Source organism: Scomber japonicus, chromosome 20 (genome assembly GCF_027409825.1).
Source record: "Scomber japonicus isolate fScoJap1 chromosome 20, fScoJap1.pri, whole genome shotgun sequence".
In the NCBI taxonomy this organism is placed as follows: Eukaryota; Metazoa; Chordata; class Actinopteri; order Scombriformes; family Scombridae; genus Scomber; species Scomber japonicus.
The window spans coordinates 1,208,692-1,228,691 of NC_070597.1; the positions used below are offsets into that span (position 1 = coordinate 1,208,692).

At 41.7% G+C, this 20,000-nt stretch overlaps 2 protein-coding genes and 1 pseudogene across 3 annotated transcripts in view; all 3 read right to left on the reverse strand.

Moving 5' to 3' along the window:
• The window catches only part of LOC128381802 (protein FAM13C-like), a 10,978-nt gene extending 5,004 nt beyond the window's left edge, over positions 1–5,974 (reverse strand). Inside the window, exons 1-6 of the mRNA XM_053341836.1 lie at positions 5,788–5,974; positions 3,576–3,812; positions 2,790–3,045; positions 1,917–2,052; positions 1,311–1,392; positions 1,100–1,169 (exon numbers count right to left, since the gene is read on the reverse strand). Of these exons, the coding sequence (XP_053197811.1) occupies positions 1,100–1,169; positions 1,311–1,392; positions 1,917–2,052; positions 2,790–3,045; positions 3,576–3,812; positions 5,788–5,974 (968 nt within the window). The remainder of the gene's footprint in view (positions 1–1,099; positions 1,170–1,310; positions 1,393–1,916; positions 2,053–2,789; positions 3,046–3,575; positions 3,813–5,787) is intronic.
• Positions 5,975–8,038: 2,064 nt separating this feature from the next.
• Positions 8,039–8,170, reverse strand: LOC128382003 (uncharacterized; annotated as a pseudogene).
• Positions 8,171–13,839: 5,669 nt separating this feature from the next.
• LOC128381586 (cGMP-dependent protein kinase 1-like) overlaps positions 13,840–20,000 on the reverse strand; it is a 40,583-nt gene continuing 34,422 nt past the window's right edge. Inside the window, exons 10-19 of one of the 2 annotated variants that reach the window (XM_053341630.1) lie at positions 18,451–18,547; positions 17,822–17,836; positions 15,957–16,096; positions 15,709–15,798; positions 15,182–15,323; positions 14,752–14,915; positions 14,548–14,670; positions 14,389–14,451; positions 14,182–14,248; positions 13,840–14,063 (exon numbers count right to left, since the gene is read on the reverse strand). In XM_053341630.1, coding sequence (XP_053197605.1) covers positions 13,965–14,063; positions 14,182–14,248; positions 14,389–14,451; positions 14,548–14,670; positions 14,752–14,915; positions 15,182–15,323; positions 15,709–15,798; positions 15,957–16,096; positions 17,822–17,836; positions 18,451–18,547 — 1,000 coding nt within the window. In that variant the 3' untranslated portion in view covers positions 13,840–13,964. The remainder of the gene's footprint in view (positions 14,064–14,181; positions 14,249–14,388; positions 14,452–14,547; positions 14,671–14,751; positions 14,916–15,181; positions 15,324–15,708; positions 15,799–15,956; positions 16,097–17,821; positions 17,837–18,450; positions 18,548–20,000) is intronic. The other variant, XM_053341629.1, reaches the window with a different exon arrangement.

A 20,000-nucleotide genomic window follows, 5' to 3' on the forward strand; every position in this document is an offset into this window, starting at 1 on the left:
TAATATATAAAGTAAGTTTATGTTCAGTAATGTCCCTAAAGAGCTGATTCATGTAGTTTGGGACTATTTCCTGCAGTGGATGAATACGTCCCTGTGTATCTAAATATTTTACTTTATGCAAAACTTTTCATCATAAAATCTGATTATACATACAGACTCGTTCCAAACAATTATAATATCATGTAAAAGTTGTTTAACTCCCCGGCAACGCCACGTCCAAGCAGTGGTCAAGGGATTCCCAACCAAGTATAGAAGACTGACAGATCATTTTGAAAAGTACCATATTTTGATTTTTCTTTTTTTTCGTGATTTCTTCGCAGTTTTCTAATTTTTTGAATTCCTGTTTTTGTGGGTTTTATGAGCTGGAAGTTTTAAAATTATGTAAAAATAAACAAATAAATACTTAAAATCATTTAAATTGTGGGCTCTGAATCTATAATCTATGAAAGTTTAACTCTTTGAATGGAATTATGGAAATTAAATAACTTTTCCATGATATTCAAATTTTTTGGAAAGGATCTGTATTTATACTTTTACTCACTTTACTATTTTTAAATGAGTGTTATTTTTATTTTAATCTTTTATCACATTGTTCTTTTTAATGTGAAGCACTTTGAGCTTTATAACTAAATGTTTCATTATAATATAAAGTAAATTGATCTCTGCTGCCCCCTGCTGGCCGGAGGAGAGTCTGCAGGGAGACCACAGCCTCTCATTAACCTCCAACTCACACTCATTATATATACTTATATATATACATACAGACCCTTTTACTCATTTTACTTTACCACTAAATGTTTCTATATAATACATAAAGTAAGTTTATGTTCAGTAATGTCCTAAAAGAGCTGATTATGCCCCTTAATCTAAATACTTTACTTTCAAATTGTTGTTAGTTTAAATAAATCTTATAAAACAGTTTTAATCACAGCTGCAGTCAGAAGAAGGAAACGTGAAGTGGTGTTACCTGCAGGTGAAGTGGTCGTGTGTGTGTGTGTGTGTGTGTGTGTGTGTCTCTGTGTGTGTGTGTGTGTGTGTGTGTGTGTGTGTGTGTGGAGGCTCTCTGTGTGAAAGGGTTTAATAAATGAAGTGGTGTTACCTGCAGGTGGCGCTGTTCTCTGAACCGTCTGACTCCTTCGACTCAAACAGAGACTGTCTGAGTCTGAGCTCTGTAACACACACACACACACACACACACACACACACACACACACACACACACAGAGACACACATATATACACACACACACACATGAACTCTTGGTCTTTACCTCTCAGCAGTATAATAATGATTATTTTATATTTTGTACCTTTAAGTTGTTTCCGAGCTCTAGCGAGTTCATTCATCACTCGAACCATCTCTGGGTTTGAGTATTTATCGTTGTGTGACGGCTGAGACACACACACACACACACACACACACACAAAAACACAACGTCATCAAACATCAAGGGAGGGAGGAAGGAAGGAAAGGACAGAAGGAAGGGAGGAAGAAGGGAGGAAGAAGGAAAGGTAGGAGGGAGGAAGCAAATTATTATTAAAAAGTTCTGAATCCTCAAATGTCTCAGCTGAGTGAGTAAATATATATTTAATATATTAAAGGATATTAAGATGATCTGAAAATCCAAATCATATTTAATAACATTAATACATTTAAAAAGTTTAAAATCAATCAAACTTTATTTATACAGAAGCTTTCACGATCATAAAGAAAAGAAAGATAAATTACATAGAAAAAATTTAAAAAAAGAATTGAGACCAAAGAATAAAGATAAAAATATTTTAAAATAATAAATAAATAAAATGAGAAAATAAGAAAAATATATGTATTAAAAGTTAGAGTAAAAAAAATAAATAATAAAATAAATAAATAAAAATAAGAGAGAAGAACAAAGAGTATTAAACTCTTTTTCTACCTTGTATTTCATCTCCTGCTCGAACTGATCTTCGTATCGACGGACTTTCTTCTTCAGACTCTGAATCTGTTTGCTGAGGAAAGACACGGAGGACGGAGACTCCTCGGGGCCGTCCGTCCGCGCGCGACCGCGAGACCTGCGTGCACGCGGTGAAAACACACACATGAAGAACACACACACATTTAAAGTGCTGTTAACACACAACTTTAATTATTATTAGTCTCAGACTCGTGATGAACAAACATTAACTTCTTGTTAAAACAGATTTCATGTTTATTTTATTTGTGTTTTTTCACTTTTATCTGGATCAGAGAGGTTTGTTAGTGTCCATGAGGTTTAGCTGCTGAGTGTGTTCATGAGCTCACTGCTGCCCTCTAGTGGCCGAACCTTATAATCATTCTTCTTTATCAGTATATATATACAAGTATATCAACAGTTACAGAGATTGGTTTCTCTTCTCTTGCTTTGTGTGTGACAGAAAGACACATACAGCAGCAGGAAGGAAGGAAGGAAAGAAGGAAGGAGGGAAGGAGGGAAGGAGGGAAGTGTGACAGAAAGACATATACAGAGCAGGAAGGAAGGAATGAAGGAAGGAAAGAAGGAGGGTAAGGAAGGAAGTGTGTGTGACAGAAAGACACATACAGCAGCAAGTACACCATCGCCCCCATGTCCTCCATTGGTTATGTGTTTGTGTTGCTATGACGACCCGCTCACGTTGAGGAGGAACTATAGTAATGGAGAACGACCTGGTACCAAACTGAGCTAGAACTAGAACTGTATCGTGGTAAAGCTCCTTAAATAGTCAATAAAACATCAAATCAGCTGATCTCACATTATAACTTTATATTAAATAAAGATGTTTCATGGACTCACAGGATGAACTGCTGGCTGCAGGGGGGCGACGGCGCCGTGTCGGGGTCGGAGTTGAACCTCAGGCTGTGGGTGAGGCTGGAGCAGCGGGGGGAGGGGAGCGGGCTGGCTCCCCCCGCCAGCAGCTGGAGGAGCGCCCCCCCTCCTCCCCCTCCTCCGTCTCCTCCCCCCTCCCCCCCGGGGCTGCTCCTCTGGGGGGAGTGTTGGGGGCTGGGGGGCGGCGGGGCGTCGGGCTGGACGGGGCTGACGGTCAGCAGCTCTGTAAACACACAGGAAGCTTTCAGACACACGTCATGGCCTTCCTCGGGGGGCGGGGCATCGCTGTCGTCATGGAGATTGACACGTCAGCTGTTACCTGAGCAACCGCTGAGGAAGGTCATGAGACGGGACTGAAACATCGTCCACCATCCGTATACACCCAGAGAACCTCCTAGAACCTCCTAAAGTATCACTAGAACCTGCTAGAACCTCGTTATGGACCTCTAGAACCTCCAGAAAGACGCCTACAGTGTCTTTAGTGACTACTCGTACTCTAGCATCTTAATAGAGTCAAAGAACCTCCTAAAAATGTCTATATACACACTAGAAACCACTAGAACCAACCTGCTAGAACCTCCTGAAGTATCACTAGAACCTGCTAGAACCAACAGAAACATCCTCAGTGATCGTTACAGCATCTTAATAGACCATGAGAACCTGCTAGAACCTCCTGAAGTATCACTAGGAACCACTAGAACCAACAGAAACATTCTCAGTGAACATTACAACATCTTAATAGACCCTGAGAACCTGCTAGAACCTCGTTATGGACCTCTAGAACCTCCAGAAAGATGCCTACAGTGTCTTTAGTGACTACTCGTACTCTAGCATTAATAGAGTCAAAGAACCTCCTAAAAATGTCTACATCCACACTAGGAACCACTAGAACCAACCTGCTAGAACCTCCTGAAGTATCACTAGAACCTGCTAGAACCATCAAAACAACATTTCGAAACTCCTCTAAGGTCAGTAGAACCACACTAGAACCTGATCCGGGACCACTAGAACATCTGAGTAGAGAACCATGAGCTGCTAAAGAACCAACAGAACCATAAAAACCTGAGTGAAGAAATCTAAGGTCTGAGTGTGACTCACTTCTACACACGTGTGCTATAAATAGTAACACGCTCGGTGGCATGTCATCACACACACACACACACACACACACACATACACACATACACACATACACACACACACACATACATATAATAAAGATTGTATTATAAACTGAAACACAGTGAATGTTCCACTCAGTCTCACATGAAGTTTTGATCACTTGGCTCTAAATGATAAGAACTAATCAGCCTCTGACTTTAATCAGCTCAGAATAAAACACATGAACTGCTAAAGAACCAACAGAACCTCTCCAGTGTTCACCAGAACAACCTAAAAGACCACTAAAACCTCCTCAATGACATCTAGAACCATTTCAATTATCACTAAAACCTTCACAGTTACCTCTAAACAGCTAGAACCAACAGAGAGAACATCATCAGTGACCACTCCAACATCTTAATGGACCCGCAGAACCTCCTAAAAAGTTCTATAACCTCATTAGGAACCACTAGAACCAACAGAAAGCGAACATTACAACATCTTAATAGACCCCAAAAACCTGCTAGAACCTCCTAAACTATCACTAGAAACTGCTAGAACCATCAAACCAACATTTAGAAACTCCTCAAAGGTCAGTAGAACCACTTAAGATACCACTAGAACCTGATCAGGGACCACTAGAACATCTTAGTAGAGCTCCATGAACTGCTGAAGAACCAACAGAACCTCTCAGAACAAAGATCAATCTACTTGGTATTGATTTATTTCAGACTAGTGATACTTTAGGAGGTTCTAGCAGGTTCTGGTGATACTTTAAGAGGTTCCAACAGGTTCTAGTGATATTTTAGGAGGTTCTAGCAGGTTCTAGTAGATATTTTAGGAGGTTCTAGCAGGTTCTAGTGATACTTTAGGAGGTTCTAGCAGGTTCTACTGATACTTTAGGAAGTTCTAGCAGGTTCTAGTAGATATTTTAGGAGGTTCCAGTGATACTTTAGGAGGTTCTAGCAGGTTCTAGTGATACTTTATGAGGTACTAGCAGGTCCTAGTGATACTTTAGGGTTCTTGGGGGTCTGTTAAGATGTTGTAATGTTCACTGAGAAAGTTAGAGAGGGTTTCTGTTGGTTCTAGTGGTCTTCTAGTGGAACCGTCTCCCGTCACCTTTTAGATATCGTGAATGCTAAGGATCATTAAAAAGAGAGAAGGAAGGAAAAGAAGACTGGGCCGGGTTGGACTCCTCAGCCGGCCGCTTCTGGTCCATGAGCCTCATGTTTGACCACCTGATCTCGACTGTTACTGTGATCATGCAGTCAGACAGACAGGTAGCAGACAGACAGACAGGTAGCAGACAGACAGACAGGTAGCAGACAGACAGACAGACAGACAGACAGGTAGCAGACAGACAGGTAGCAGACAGACAGACAGACAGACAGACAGGTAGCTGACAGACAGACAGGTAACAGACAGACAGGTAGCTGACAGACAGACAGACAGGTAGCAGACAGACAGACAGACAGGTAGCAGACAGACAGACAGACAGGTAGCAGACAGACAGACAGACAGACAGACAGGTAGCAGACAGACAGGTAGCAGACAGACAGACAGACAGACAGACAGGTAGCAGACAGACAGACAGGTAGCAGACAGACAGACAGGTAGCAGACAGACAGACAGACAGACAGACAGGTAGCAGACAGACAGGTAGCAGACAGACAGGTAGCAGACAGACAGACAGACAGACAGACAGGTAGCAGACAGACAGGTAGCAGACAGACAGGTAGCAGACAGACAGGTAGCAGACAGACAGACAGACAGACAGGTAACAGACAGACAGGTAGCAGACAGACAGACAGGTAGCTGACAGACAGACAGGTAGCAGACAGACAGACAGGTAGCAGACAGGTACCTGGGTCGCTGTGGCAGACAGCCAGTGTTTTCCTCCCTCCTCCCTCCGTTGGGCTGCAGGGGCTTTTCTGCTCCTTGCTGCCCAGGGCAGAGGGCCTCTCCTCTGGGGACGGACCCAGCGAAGGGCCCCCCTCCACCTCCAGAGCCTGGAGCTTCAGCAGGGAACTCTGCAGGCAGAAGCAGAACATGCTGATCCAGAGATTAACCAGGTCCCAGGAGGAGGTTACACACTGCTATAGTCCTGTTACTGCTGCTGCTGTGGATCAAGGATGCCAGATATTAGCCAGGTCCCAGCCTCTGAAACACCCCATGTGGAAACAGGCAGCTTGTTAGGAAGATGCAGGACGGATGTTTCAGGGAGTAGTCTGCTCTCACAATCCAAATGAAGAGTCAAGCTGTCTCCTTTTCAAGAATTAGCCTGGCCCATCCACTGAAACCAGCCATGATGCCTCCTGCTTGTCCAGCTATTCCAGAGATTAGTCACAAATGCTCCACATATAAATTCAGAAATATAAACCCTTTTATTTCCTTCTTCTCTGAACAGGAACAGGAATTAGCCAGATCCAGTGTATTTCCATAGTCATTAATCCTTTCTCATGTTTTCAGTCCAGGAATTAGCCTTCTCCGCTGTGGTTGAGTGAAAGGAGAGCAGGAGGGTTTCCTCTCATCCTGCACGCTCTGCGATGATGATGATGATGATGCACACACACCCCTGCCCCTCCTGCACCCCCCACTTTGGATTACTCATCCTCTGGCTCTGAGGAGAGGCAGAGAAGAGGAGGAGGAGGAGGAGGAGGAGGAGGAGGAGGAGGGATGAGAGAGAGACTGAGGAGGAGATCAGAACAGCTCTCTCTCTCTCTCTTTTTCATCGTGAGGTTTTTCCCGCATCAGTGAGGGAGGGGCTTAGTGATGACGTCACTGTGTGTGTGGTGACATCTCATTCATAAAAATAGGAGGAGGAGGAGAGAGCAATAGATGAAGAAGAGAGGAGGAGGAAGAGAGGAGAGGAGAGGAGAGGAGGAGAAATGAGGACAAAGAGGAGGAAGAGAAGAAGGAGAGAGGAGAAGGAAGAGGAAGAGAGGAGGAGGAGATGAGGAGGAGAAGGAGGAGAGAGGAGGAGGAAGAGAGGAGGAGGGATAGAGGAGGAGATGAGCAAGAGAGGAGGAAGAAGAGACGAGGAGAAAGAAGAGAAGGAGGAAGAGAAATGAGGAGAAAGAGGAGAGAGGAGGAGGAAGAGAGGAGGAGGAATAGAGGAGGAGATGAGCAAGAGAGGAGGAGGAAGAGAGGAGGAGGAAGAGAGGAGGAGAGGAGGAAGAGGAAGAAGAGAGGAGGAAGAGATGAGCAAGAGGAGGAGGAGAAGGAGGAAGAGAAGAGGGAGAGAGGAGAAGGAAGAGGAAGAGAGGAGGAGGAGAAGAGGAGGAGGGGAAGGAGGAAGAGAAGAGAGAGAGAGGAGAACTGAGCATTAAAACTGTCAACATATAAAACTATTAAATATTAATATTCACATTTATTATTAAAGTAAATGTAGACTGAGTTATTAATGTTTCTCTATAGTTAAAATAATCATATGTGTGATTACATCAGTTTATTCATATATGTACTAATGTATTTATTCATATATGTATTAATATATTAATATACTACAGACTGTTGGCTGGTTTAACATCAGAGCATCTCAACCTGTGATGACGTATGAGGGAAGGAGAGAAATGAGGAAGCTGAATATTTCCCCTGAGATGAAGTGAAGAGATGTTTTTGCTATTTTATATCTATTTAACTTTTGTTTTAGCTGCTTTCCATTTCCATTTCTTTTCATATTTCACTTTTTATTGTCTGTTTAAATTTGTTTTTTTATGTTCTATATGTGAAGCACTTTGAGTTACTGAAATGTGCCGAGCATAGATTATACAATACAGGAAATGCATCTAGTTATTTTACACCACTGTGCACGAGATGAACACTGTGCTGTGTGTTTTCAGACATTGAGGCTTAAAAAGGTTTAAAAAAGGGGAGATCAAAGGATGTGGAGGTCTGTGTCTGCCCCTGTACCTACGTCATTACATCCAGGTGTGCACGCGGCTGCCGACCTGAGCTTCACACCTGACACAGTAAAGCATCTCTGTCCCCGCTGCAGTACCGCTCTCCACCTGAACGGCGCTCATGGGCCGGTGGGGGCGCTGTTTCACCGGAACATAAATATACATATATAAGCAGAATGAATGGAGAGAAAATAATAAATATGAATAAATAAAGAAAAATGAGAACGCTTCATGATCATGCGTGTCAACCTTGCAGAGGGCCATGCTAACGGGCCATGCTAACAGGCCATGCTAGCCTTCTCTGTATTGTTCCCAATTAATCATGTGAGTTACAGACTATAACACAATGAAAGCCACAAGCCTCCTATTTTATAGAGCTGCAGCTCAAATGCATGTCTGAGTCAGGGTGTCACACACACACACACACACACACACACACACACACACACACACACACACACACACACACACACTTTAAATTCACATTAAGTCTTTGGAAGTTTTCCTGTTTTAATGTAGTTTTTAATGTAGTTTGAATTTTATCATTTTATATAAACCAAACACATCTATCTGTGTGTGTCTGTGTGTGTGTGTGTGTGTGTATGTGTGTGTGTGTGTGTGTGTGTCTGAACCTCATACAAACGTTGTGTGAGCCGCTCTGCCGCCGGAAGTGAATCTCTCCTCCGTGTAATTCACACTTTGGCCGCCAGGTGTCAGTGTTCAGCTGTGCAGGAAGGACAGGTGTTATTTTCACTATAAAAGCATCCTGGATAAATGTCGTTCATTGTGTTATAATAATTTGTATTAATAGAAAGCTTAATAATAATCCAATTTAAAGATTTCTGCAATTCAAAATGATGAACTGAGACTAAAACTAATAAGATAAAATAAAATCAGCTTCATGGCTTTTAATGCAGACCATTCAAACTCCTGCTTTTGATGATAATTACTGAGCATTGTTAATGGTTAAAGAATAAAATAATAAAATGTCTTTTTGCATAATGTGATACTTTTAATAATAATGTTTATTTCATCCTCTTCAGCTTACTTTCCTCCTAAAGCATGAAAAACTAAAAACTAAACTAAAACAACTCCATCACTTGTTAAACTACGATGGCGTATCAGGGCCATATAAGTAAAAAAAAAAACTGACCTGGAGGAGGAGGAGGAGGAGGAGGAGAGGGGGGGGGTAATAATCCGAGAAAATAACTCTGAATTTCTGAGATTAAAGTTGCAAATTTGTGAGAAAAAAGTCAGAAGTTGTTTTATTCTGCCAAGCGATCACGTAGCCTCACTTTGCAACATAGGAGACGCTCGTCGTTCATTATGCCTGTCGTTGTGGAAGAACTTGTTAAATTGTACTTTAATTGAGTTCAGCAATAATAAGGAGATACTTGTGATCTTAGCCCAGAGTCACCAGATCATCCACAGCATCAGGACTTAGAAACTGGGCCTTGGCTGCTCTGCACCTCTCAGCGTCCTCTCTAGAGCGGCGTAACGTGCCTTTGCCACAGTGACATCATCATCATGTGACTCTTTGCCTTCAAATTTCTGACTTTTTTTCACACAAATTTGCGACTTTAATCTCAGAAATTCAGAGTTTTTTTCTCGGAATATTACCCCCCCCCCCCCCCCCCCCCGCGCCCCCCTACCTCCTCCAGGTCAGTGTTTTTTTTTTTTTTACTTATATGGCCCTGATACCCTAACCCTAACCCTAACACACCGTCGTATTAAACTAACTAAAACGAAACAAACTAAATAAAAATAAGACCTACTGTAACTCTGCTCTGTGATCTGTGTCTTTAATCACATTTCAAGTTAATCGTCTTTTTACGGCTGTAAGAAAAAATCATTTCTGTTATTTTAGTCACAAACAATCAAACAAACACTGACTGAATGAAGAAATACACAACTTTATTTTCTAAAGAGACCAAACGGCTTTGGCAAAAATGCATTTTTAACAGTCATACCCAAAAAACTCATTCTTCGGCTACCAACCATCGTAATAATCATAATGATTATAATAAAATAATAATAATAATAATAATATTAATAATAATCTACAAACAGCTCAAACATCATAAAGAACTGTGTTTCCAATATATACAAATAAATCTGTGACACTCGAGCTTTATCACACAAACTCATAACCACAAAATATCGATAAGAACGTAACCCTGTCGGAGAAGGCAGCGATCGGATGCTAACGTTAATATCATCACTTTAAATAAATCACAAACTCTTGTTTTAACGTTTCTGTTTGGCTATGAATCAAAATGTTCAGAGCCAGGCTAACAGTTTCTATCCGCCTCCAGTCTTTATGCTAAGCTAGGCTAACAGTTTCTACCCGCCTCCAGTCTTTATGCTAAGCTAGGCTAACAGTTTCTACCCGCCTCCAGTCTTTATGCTAAGCTAGGCTAACGTTTCTACCCGCCTCCAGTCTTTATGCTAAGCTAGGCTAACAGTTTCTACCTGCCTCCAGTCTTTATGCTAAGCTAGGCTAACAGTCTCGCTGGTTTCTTGGCGTATCGTGTCTGAACTATATTTTCATGCAGGTCACAACAAAATGAGCTTCGTACCAAAATCAGACGACTATCAGCTGCTTTTACAACATGCCACAAAATATAAAGTATAAATAAAAAGTTATACTCGATAAGTTGCAAAAATTGAGATGAAGTCGTCGTTTGACCTCGTTCATGTTTCTACAACAATGACTCAACATTTTCATTTTATCGTAGAGTTTAAAATGAAATGAAAAAGGTCTCCTGTTGTAGCACAAACATACTTTATACGGGTCAGTGGTAATAAATGTTGGTAAGATGATGAATTCATAAATCAGTTAAACTAGATTTAAAAGCAGCATCAGGTTTGTTAAAATGTACATTTAGTATTTTTGTTGGTTTTCTAGATAAATTCAGACTGAACTTCGCAGCAAGACATCATGGAGGTTACGCCCAGTTCAATATAATCAATATATTAAAAAAAGATCAATAAGAGAGATTTGAAATGACATTTGACCCATTTTATACCAAAAGACTGAATGCTCCTGAACATGTCAAATGGTGTAACCACAAAATAATGATAGATATTAAATATGTGATCAGCTACAGTGTGTTTAAGTGGACTTATAGTAATAATGACTTCATTTAAAACATGTAAATGTTTCCTGGTCTCCATGGTAACCAGATGAAATGTAATATTTAGAACAATAGTATTCCATTAGCTTTATTTAATATAAAAGTTATAATGTAAGATCATGCCTAACTAGTTGATATGGTGTTAGGTAGGAAGGAAGGAAGGAAGGAAGGAAGGATGTAAGATCATGCCAAACTAGTTGATATGGTGTTAGGTAGGAAGGAAGGAAGGAAGGAAGGAAGGATGTAAGATCATGCCAAACTAGTTGATATGGTGTTAGGTAGGAAGGAAGGAAGGAAGGAAGAAAGGAAGGAAGAAAGGATGTAAGATCATGCCAAACTAGTTGATATGGTGTTAGGTAGGAAGGAAGGAAGGAAGGAAGGAAGGATGTAAGATCATGCCAAACTAGTTGATATGGTGTTAGGTAGGAAGGAAGGAAGGAAGGTAGGAAGGAAGGAAGGATGTGAGATCATGCCAAACTAGTTGATATGGTGTTAGGTAGGAAGGAAGGAAGGAAGGAAGGAAGGAAGGAAGGAAGGAAGGAAGGAAGGAAGGAAGGTGTTTTATTGTACCAAATAATTCAACGTTGCTTAAAAACACCTTCCTTCCTTCCATCCTTTATTCCTTCCATCCAAAGTGTTTATGGTTACACCACTTAGACATTTTTACCATAATCCTCTAATATATTCTCTCTAAATGGATTAAAAGCAGAAATTTGATGCTGGGTCCACAAAAAAAGAATGTGTGAAGTTATTCATACGTTTATTTTCACATTTTAACCCTTTACATTTAAACTCAACCACAACAAAGCCTCACTGACTCGTATAAAGGTGAAAAAACATGAATAAAATAAACGAGATCTCTTTTAAAACAAGAAGTTAATATTTGATTCAAAAGGAATGAAGCCATGTTCTTCAAAAGCAAGTTCATCACGAGTCTGAGACGTAATAATAATTAAAGTCCAACTAATATTTAGCGTAGTGTATTTCTGATATCTGATACATTAACAGCACTTAAAAGAACATTAAATGTGATTTCAGTTAGTTTTTGCTTAAACCTTCACGTTAAAACAATCAGCTGATAAGAATTTTGTTGTGTCTGTGAGAATGTGTGTGTGTGTGTGTGTGTGTGTGAGTGTGTGTGTGTGTGTGTGTGTGTAAAAAATATGTGGACATCTTGGAAATATGTACAAAATACATGTTTTACGTGCTGTGATCTGAAGATTCACGTCACAAAAGAATGATAGAAAAGGAAAGTTTAAAAGTAGAAACGTTCACATCGTAAACCCGTCGTCCGCCGGAGAAGACGACAGCTACCACACAAAGTCTTTGAGTCTTTGGATTCCCACACAGGAAATGAGAAGTGAAGGCATCGTGGTGACTTCAAGTTCATCTGTTCAGTCTTCAGTTTGGTTTTTACACCCAGACCTCGAATTTATCCGCTTAAGGGTCAGAGGTCCCTTAAAAACTTCTAAAACCACCTTAAAATGACAAAATACTGTGACATAACAATCTAATCCTGAAGGGTCAAAGGTCAGAGTGTTTAAAAAGGACACATGACAGGAGCAGAGGCTTTTCTACAGGCCACTGATTTGGATACCTGAGGGGACAAAGAGGGCAGGAAAAGTCTGCGGCCCCTGTCAATCAAGCAAATGTTATTTAAGCTGTAATGAAACGAAAATGTTTAAAATCATCACTAAATAATCTACTAAGAGCTTCACTTAGATTAAGAAGATAATTAAAAGTAACTGCAGCTCAACACACTTTAAATATGACTTAAAAACTCAGCTGCTGATTGGAGACTAAAGACAACGATCTGAACTGCCTCTCTGGAACATTTTTTACTTAAACTGTGTGACGTCAGTTGTTCTTGAACGCCACCACATATATTTCCCCTCAACCCAAAAACCAACCAGTACCTTTATACTGGTGAGATACTCTGCCATAGGGTTGCTATATTTCAGTTTGAGTAGCAAATTATCAGCTAAAATAACAAAAATATTAGCAGTAGAATCCGACACAGGGTCCACAAACTAGACAGGACCTCAAGATTGGCCATCTTTACCCAATCTTGAGGTCCTGTCTAGTTTATGGACCTCTGTAATTACATGACCATGGATTAAATGCCACACAGACAACCAAGTGTTGCTTCACTGTTTGGGGTTTAAACTTGGCCTGGGTGATAATCCAGCTTTGACCTTTGCTCTGGGAAGCACTTTGTGACAGCTTGGATTTCTCCTCCGACTCCTTAAGATCTACCAGCGTCTGCCTCCGTTAGCTCCACTGGCAGTTTGAAGCAGCAGCTTTCTGACTGACATCACTAAATAATGTCCAAAGTACTTGTAGGTGTTGCAGCAATATACGGGACAGAAAGCAAGGCCTGTGCTGAGTGACTGACTGCTGATGGATGAACATACCCGAAGCTCAGCAGCAGCCAAACATGAATCAGAGTTGTTCTGGGTTCATAAAGACACTCCTGGTTGTTGGTTCTGTAGATGAAACCATTATGTTCCAGATTTCTGACTGTTCTCTAAACCTTAAGGAGCTGGGATGATTTCCAGGTAGTGAAAGTTAAGAACATGCCTGTACCTCTTTACCAGAGAAGAACCAGGCATGCATCATTCATTTCCTTCTCTGAGACTTGATAAACATGTTTTTAGATGTGGAAAAAGAAGCAAAGTGTTTTGGGGTTTTTTTTCATCTGTGAATCATCTTCCAAGTCCTAGGTGTTTTGGCAGTTCAGGGTTCCTCCAGTTCAAGGGAACAGCGAGAAACGTCAAGTCCTTTTCGATCTGCTGCCTTCCTCACGCTTAGTTCTCAAATCATTTGGGGGCACATCGTGGCTACGAAAACATTACGGGTTTAATTCCCCCGGGCTCCTGCAGTGGTACTTCAGGTAAAAACATACACCAAAGCCTGATGAGGAGTCCTCTTCATCTTAGATCTGGATGCCCCTCTGTAGGGGTTCAGGCTTTGGGATTTGGTGGAAGAGATTGGGGTTGGACTTAAAAGTCGTAATCCCAACCGGAGTTGTCGTCTGGCGGCGGTTCCTCAGTGTCTTCTGGGAAATTGTCGAAGTTACTGGTGTCAGTCTGGGAGGAAACCTGGACAGAAGAACAAGGAGTCAAACATCTTTAACACCTCAATATATTTACAGTGAGTTCAGTTTGTCAGGGGTTTGGTGTTGGAGGAAACAATGAGGTAAAGATTATTTCTACTCACGGCAGGTATGATGGGTGGAGTCAGTGTTCCTTTCTTCAGACCCTCCCAGTTAAAACCTTCAAACCACCTGAACACAGACAGACAGAGAGAGATGAGTTTCAGCAGTTGAAAGATGCTTCATATCCATCATGTCTTCCTTACTTATATTTATACTGTATCTAAAGAAGGAGGGAAAGAAAGAGAAACAGCCAATCAGGTGTCACTCACTTGTGCTTTTGGATGTCTTTAACGCCGTTTTTCAGGTTTCCAAGTCTCTCTGAGGGATTGTCTCTGATGACACAAACAGTTATGGTTCATTTATTTATTCTAGTGATGAAAAGAATAATTTAGTTTCTCTACGGTGAGTCTGAGCTCAGTGTCTTCTACCTGCAGAGCTTCTTGATGAGATTGGCGGCATTCTTGGTGATCTTCTTGGGGAACTCGATCATGTCGATGCCTCTCAGGATGATGTTGTAGGTTTTCATTGGATCCGGACCTGAGAATGGAGGACTGGAGACAGACAGAGACACACTGTAAGAACACTGTACGCTGACTGGAGTCTGACTGTGCTGAACTCTGCTGTGTCCTCACCTGCCCGTCAGCAGCTCGTACATCAGGATGCCCAGAGACCAGTAGTCTGCTGAGACGTCGTGACCCTTGTTGAGGATGATCTCCGGAGCGACGTACTCCGGCGTCCCGCAGAACGTCCACGTCTTCTTACAGAGGCCGATCTTCTTGGCGAAACCGAAGTCCACCTAGAAAAGACCAGATTACTGAAACACACATCATGACAGCATTCCACACATAGCTGGATGAACCCTAATTTTGACTTTCAAACTTTTCTTCTGCGACCAAAATCTGACGGTACGATGTCTGTTGCATCTTTGGATCGCATTCCTGCTCTCCAGATGAGGAACCCTTTAGATTTCAGTGACCCCATGATCTTCTCTCTATCCACAGCTGGATTACCAACCTAATGTCTGAATAAAGAAACTGCAGACAGGAAGTGGTGTGTTCGTACCAGTTTGGCGTATCCTCGGCTGTCCAGTATGAGGTTTTCAGGCTTCAGGTCTCTGTAGATGATGCCTTTGGCGTGCAGGTAGGCGAAGGCTTCGACCACGCAGCCGGTGTAAAACCTCGTGGTCGAGTCTTCAAACGAACCCCTGAAACACACAAAGATTAATCTCGTTGAAGAACGAAGACCATTTGGATTCTTTCAAGGTTTCAGTTTCATTGGATTCGGTTACATCCACTTTTTTACTTTCTGTTCATTTTTCACATCAAACTACTGATATTGTTTCTCCAAATCCAAGATCATCATCTCCATGTCTTCCATTATTATTATTATTATCCATTATTCACTTTATAATCATATCAAACAGACAAAAGAAGAAACTAGTTCATGTTTGGAGTTTTTACATCATAAATTACTTTATAATGACTTTAAAATCAGTTTTTCTGTCGATTCATTTTCAGCTGATAATCATTTATTTTCTTCTTGTTAAAAAATGATCAAATGCTATTTTAAGAAAGTGACTCAATGGTTACCTGTCTCTCAGTATTGTCCACAGCTCTCCTCCCAGACAGGCCTCCATCAGCATGTACAGATATTTACAGTCTTTAAACGTCCGGTACAACCTGAGCATCAAAAACACATTAAATCCCATAAATCCTTTCACAATAAGAGCTTACATATCTGTGTCATGCTTTGTTTATAATTTATATATCCCATTAGTTTTTATACTGTGCTGGTTTCTTGACACCAACTGTGTTAATATAATATGAGATCTGCTAACCTGACGACGAAATCAGAGTGCGCCTCGGTCATGATGTGTTTCTCGGAGCGGATGTGTTCTTGTTGCCTCGTGTCGACGATGTGACGCTTCTTCAGGATCTTCATGGCAAACGTCTTCGCCTCCTCGCTCTTCAGCTGCACCTGAAGAAGACAGAAGAAGAATATCAAACAGGCCGTCCGTCACCTCCACCGTCACAGGAATAAGGTGTTCCTCTTCTTCTAACACACCCAGCAGGAAACCAAGTGTATGTATTCATCCGCCACTGAAAATAGTCCCCAACCAATCCATTACTTCCTCCTGTTTTTTGTGGTTAATAACTAATAAAAGTCACCAGCTGTGTCAGGAAATTACTTTTTAAACATGAAACTATATATTTGTGAACTTCATTTAAAAAGGTAAAAGATCTTCTCAGCCTTAATAATCTTTTTAAATACTGATGTTATAAACTACTGAAAGAACTAACTGAATAATCGATTAGTGGGTCGATTAATCAGCCTTTTCTTGTCATACAGGACAGTAAACTACATATTTTTAAATATTTTTACATTTAAAACATTTTGAGTTTCACAGTTTTTATGACATTTTAAAAACCAAATGATTCATACATTAATTAACATTAAATATTTAATTAATGTATTTTTTTAGTTGCAGCTTCAGTAATAAAACTGAACAGTTAAAGTCTCCTCCAACCAAAGACTGTAAACACCACACACAAACTGTATTACACACACACACACACACACACATACACACACACACACACACATTGTAACACACACACACACACACACATACACACACACACACACATTGTAACACACACACACACACACACACACTGTAACACACACACACACACACTGTGGAGTAAACCTCGATGACACAATCTTCTATTTCTGGATGGATTCTTTACGTTATGTTATACGAGCTCTTACTCTGACATGTTGGAAAGGTCACACCTCCCTCGTGTGTGTGTGTGTGTGTGTGCTACAGTGTGTGTGTGTGTGTGTGTGTGTGTGTGTGTGTGTGTGTTTACGAGTTAAACTTGACTTTACAGCCTTGTTGACAGTTTTATTAATAGGAACTATAAATAGAGTTTTGAACAGACCATCTTTAAAGTCTTTTCTCTCATTAAACTGATGAATACAGTTTCAGTATCAATATATTTAAGTATAAAAGTCACTTTTCTATAAATGCTATAAATGCCCATCAGAGGCAGCTTGACCTGCATTAGCTCACTACTGTGGTATTTTATACAGATCTGTAACACAAGTTAGTTTTTATACATAGTGTTTGTTATTTTGTTTTTTTCATATCAGAACTTTTTAATATACTTTGTACAATCAGAATGACAAATCAAATCTATCTTATATTATTCTGTGTATAATTGTATTTGTTTGATTTGAAGTCTGCAAACAAATTAAGTCAAAAGTCAAAAGTCACGTCACTGCAGTCGGCGCCTCCTGCTGTTACACTAGACGCAGACAGTTTGAGGTCAGAGGAGGTGCAGAGTTACGCTCTGACTCACTCGCTAGAAATACCTCCTGAGGAATGATGGGAGATCCTGAGTGGGGATTCCTTCCTGCTTTTGGGCAAACCCTTCACGCCCTCTCCCTCCGCCCCCCCTGCCCCCCTGCCCCCCCCCCCCTCCCAAAAAACAAAACAAACCCCAGCAGCAGAGACATTGGCTGCCTGGCTCAGCTCCACTCATTAACATCTGCCCATCATCTCTGTTCCCACTGTGAGGAGAAACGAGTCTATCAAACTGAATAAAACACACTTATTGTAAACTTGTTTGGTCTGAGGAACTCGCTAAGACACGTTAAACTCGCTAAGACACGTTAAACTCATTAAGACTTGCTAACCTCGTTGAAGCCTCGCTGGATGTAACAGATCAGGTGTGAAACGATCGGACTGCTGCACAGAGATGAGAATCAGAATCACACTGAACCCTGAGAGAGCTGACCACCACATGATGACTGGTTTACAGTTACCAGCTGTGACGCTTTACTGGAAAGTTACTGCAAATAGCTGGACCCCCCCCCCACACACACACACACACTTCCCACACACACACACACACACACACACACACACACACCAAACCTGCTTCACATTTATCCTTATAATTATGTCAAAAGTGATTTGAAACTGGTTTAAATCTGAATCTTAAACTGGTCTCAATTTAATCTGCAACTAGACTCAAACTAATTTAAAGCAAATCTTAAACTGATGTTTAACTGGTTTCAAACCAGTCCGAAACTGGTTTTAAAGTCATCTTGTATCTTTAAACTGGTCTCAACCATCTGCAGTTAGTCTCAGGCAGTCTCAAAATGAACTGGTGTTGAGTACACCTCAAACTGTTTTTTTTTGGACTCAAACTGGTCTGAACATTATCTGTCAAGCTTACATTATCTGTTCTGAGTCGATCCTGCACCTGATTGAACTGATATTAGAAATGAAAACTAATCGATGTGTCTCTGTGTTTAGTTACCAGCTCAACACGTCCGAAGCCGCCGACTCCCAGCGTGTCGATGATGTTGAAGTCACTCAGCCTCAGATTGGAGAAGAACGCGTTCTCCGCCTCGTACCTGGAAACCAAGACACAAGAAATACACTTTAAAACCTTTCTGATACGACCGGCAGCAGGTGAGAGGAAGATGCGAAGCTGGTGTCCGTCGTACCTGCAGCATTTGACCACATGGAAGAACGGGAACTTTTTGGAGGTTTGGATGGAGAAGGAGGTGATGGGGAAGGGGGATGAGGAAGAGGAGGAGGAGGAAGGAGGAGCAGGGAGGCTGGTCTGCCTCTGTCTCTGCCGCCTCACTGTGATGGGGAGCAACTCCCTCATCTCCAAACTGGGTTAAAATCCACAAGAGCAGGACCAGATTTTACTTTGTCTTTGTCAGTTTGCCTCTAAATCACGTTCAGGAATGCGATTTCCTGGTCAGACAAACGTTCAGTCACACTTTCTTAGAATCCGTCGGTCGGTACTGACGGTGGAACGAGGTCTCCCCGTCAACAAGAAGGTAAAGAAACTTCTCACGAGAACGTTCGGCACAGTGTCCGCAAGAGAGCCGTCTCAAAGGAGGAGCTCCACGTCCAGTTTACATGATGAAGGTGGGCGACGACGCGGGGACGAAGCTGGCGGTGGTGGTTTGGGGTTGTGGTCTGGTGCGGTGAGGCGGCCAGATCCTCCAGCTCTGTGTGCATGTAGGTTACAAACGGGGGTCTTCCAGAGTAGGACGGCGTCACAATCGAGAACAGAACTGAATCATGCAATGTCCTCGATGTCTTGGAAGATGTCAGAAAATATTTTAGGAAATGTAATGCTCAGACCGGAGTCCTGTAAGAGTGACTAAGGAGACCCGGGAAAGGTTCCTGCTTTCAGCCAAAACAGTGTCCACGTCTGCTCCGGCTGAGTCCTGCAGGGTGTAAGACTGACCTGAGAGGGCGGCCCGCGTGCTGCTGCTGGTATTTTTAGCTGGTAGAAACATTGCTCAGAGGTTCAAAGACTGACTGACAGGCTGTAGGACAAACTGTCCCGACCTCAAAACCAGAGGACACCAAGACTTCGAGAGATGTATCAAGATATTTAGAGCACATATCTACGTTTCAGGTTTTAGTTTTATAGTCATGTGAAAAGGTTGCTGCTCTCCCTTTTCACTCAGCCCTGATTCCCGACTCCACTTGTGTCTGATTCACTCATCAGGCCTGCTCTGATTATTTTAGAGAGTTCGTGCCGATGAGCAGGTCGTCTGCTTCATCAGTCGGGCTGAAAAATACCAGCACCGGTCCAAAGTGATACCGATACCAACTGTACTTCATTGATGCCCATCAAGAGAAGAGAAGCCTCCACTCCTCCACATCTCAATTATTTGATTTTTACACAAATGCATTTAACTACTAACTCAGATTCACAGCGACTTCACCACCACAGACAGGTCGTAGCTGCTGTGGCAGTCGGCCAATCACATGTCGCATTAAATCCAAGAACGCCTGCATTGATTGGTTGTGAGCAAGTCCATGCACATAGTCATATTT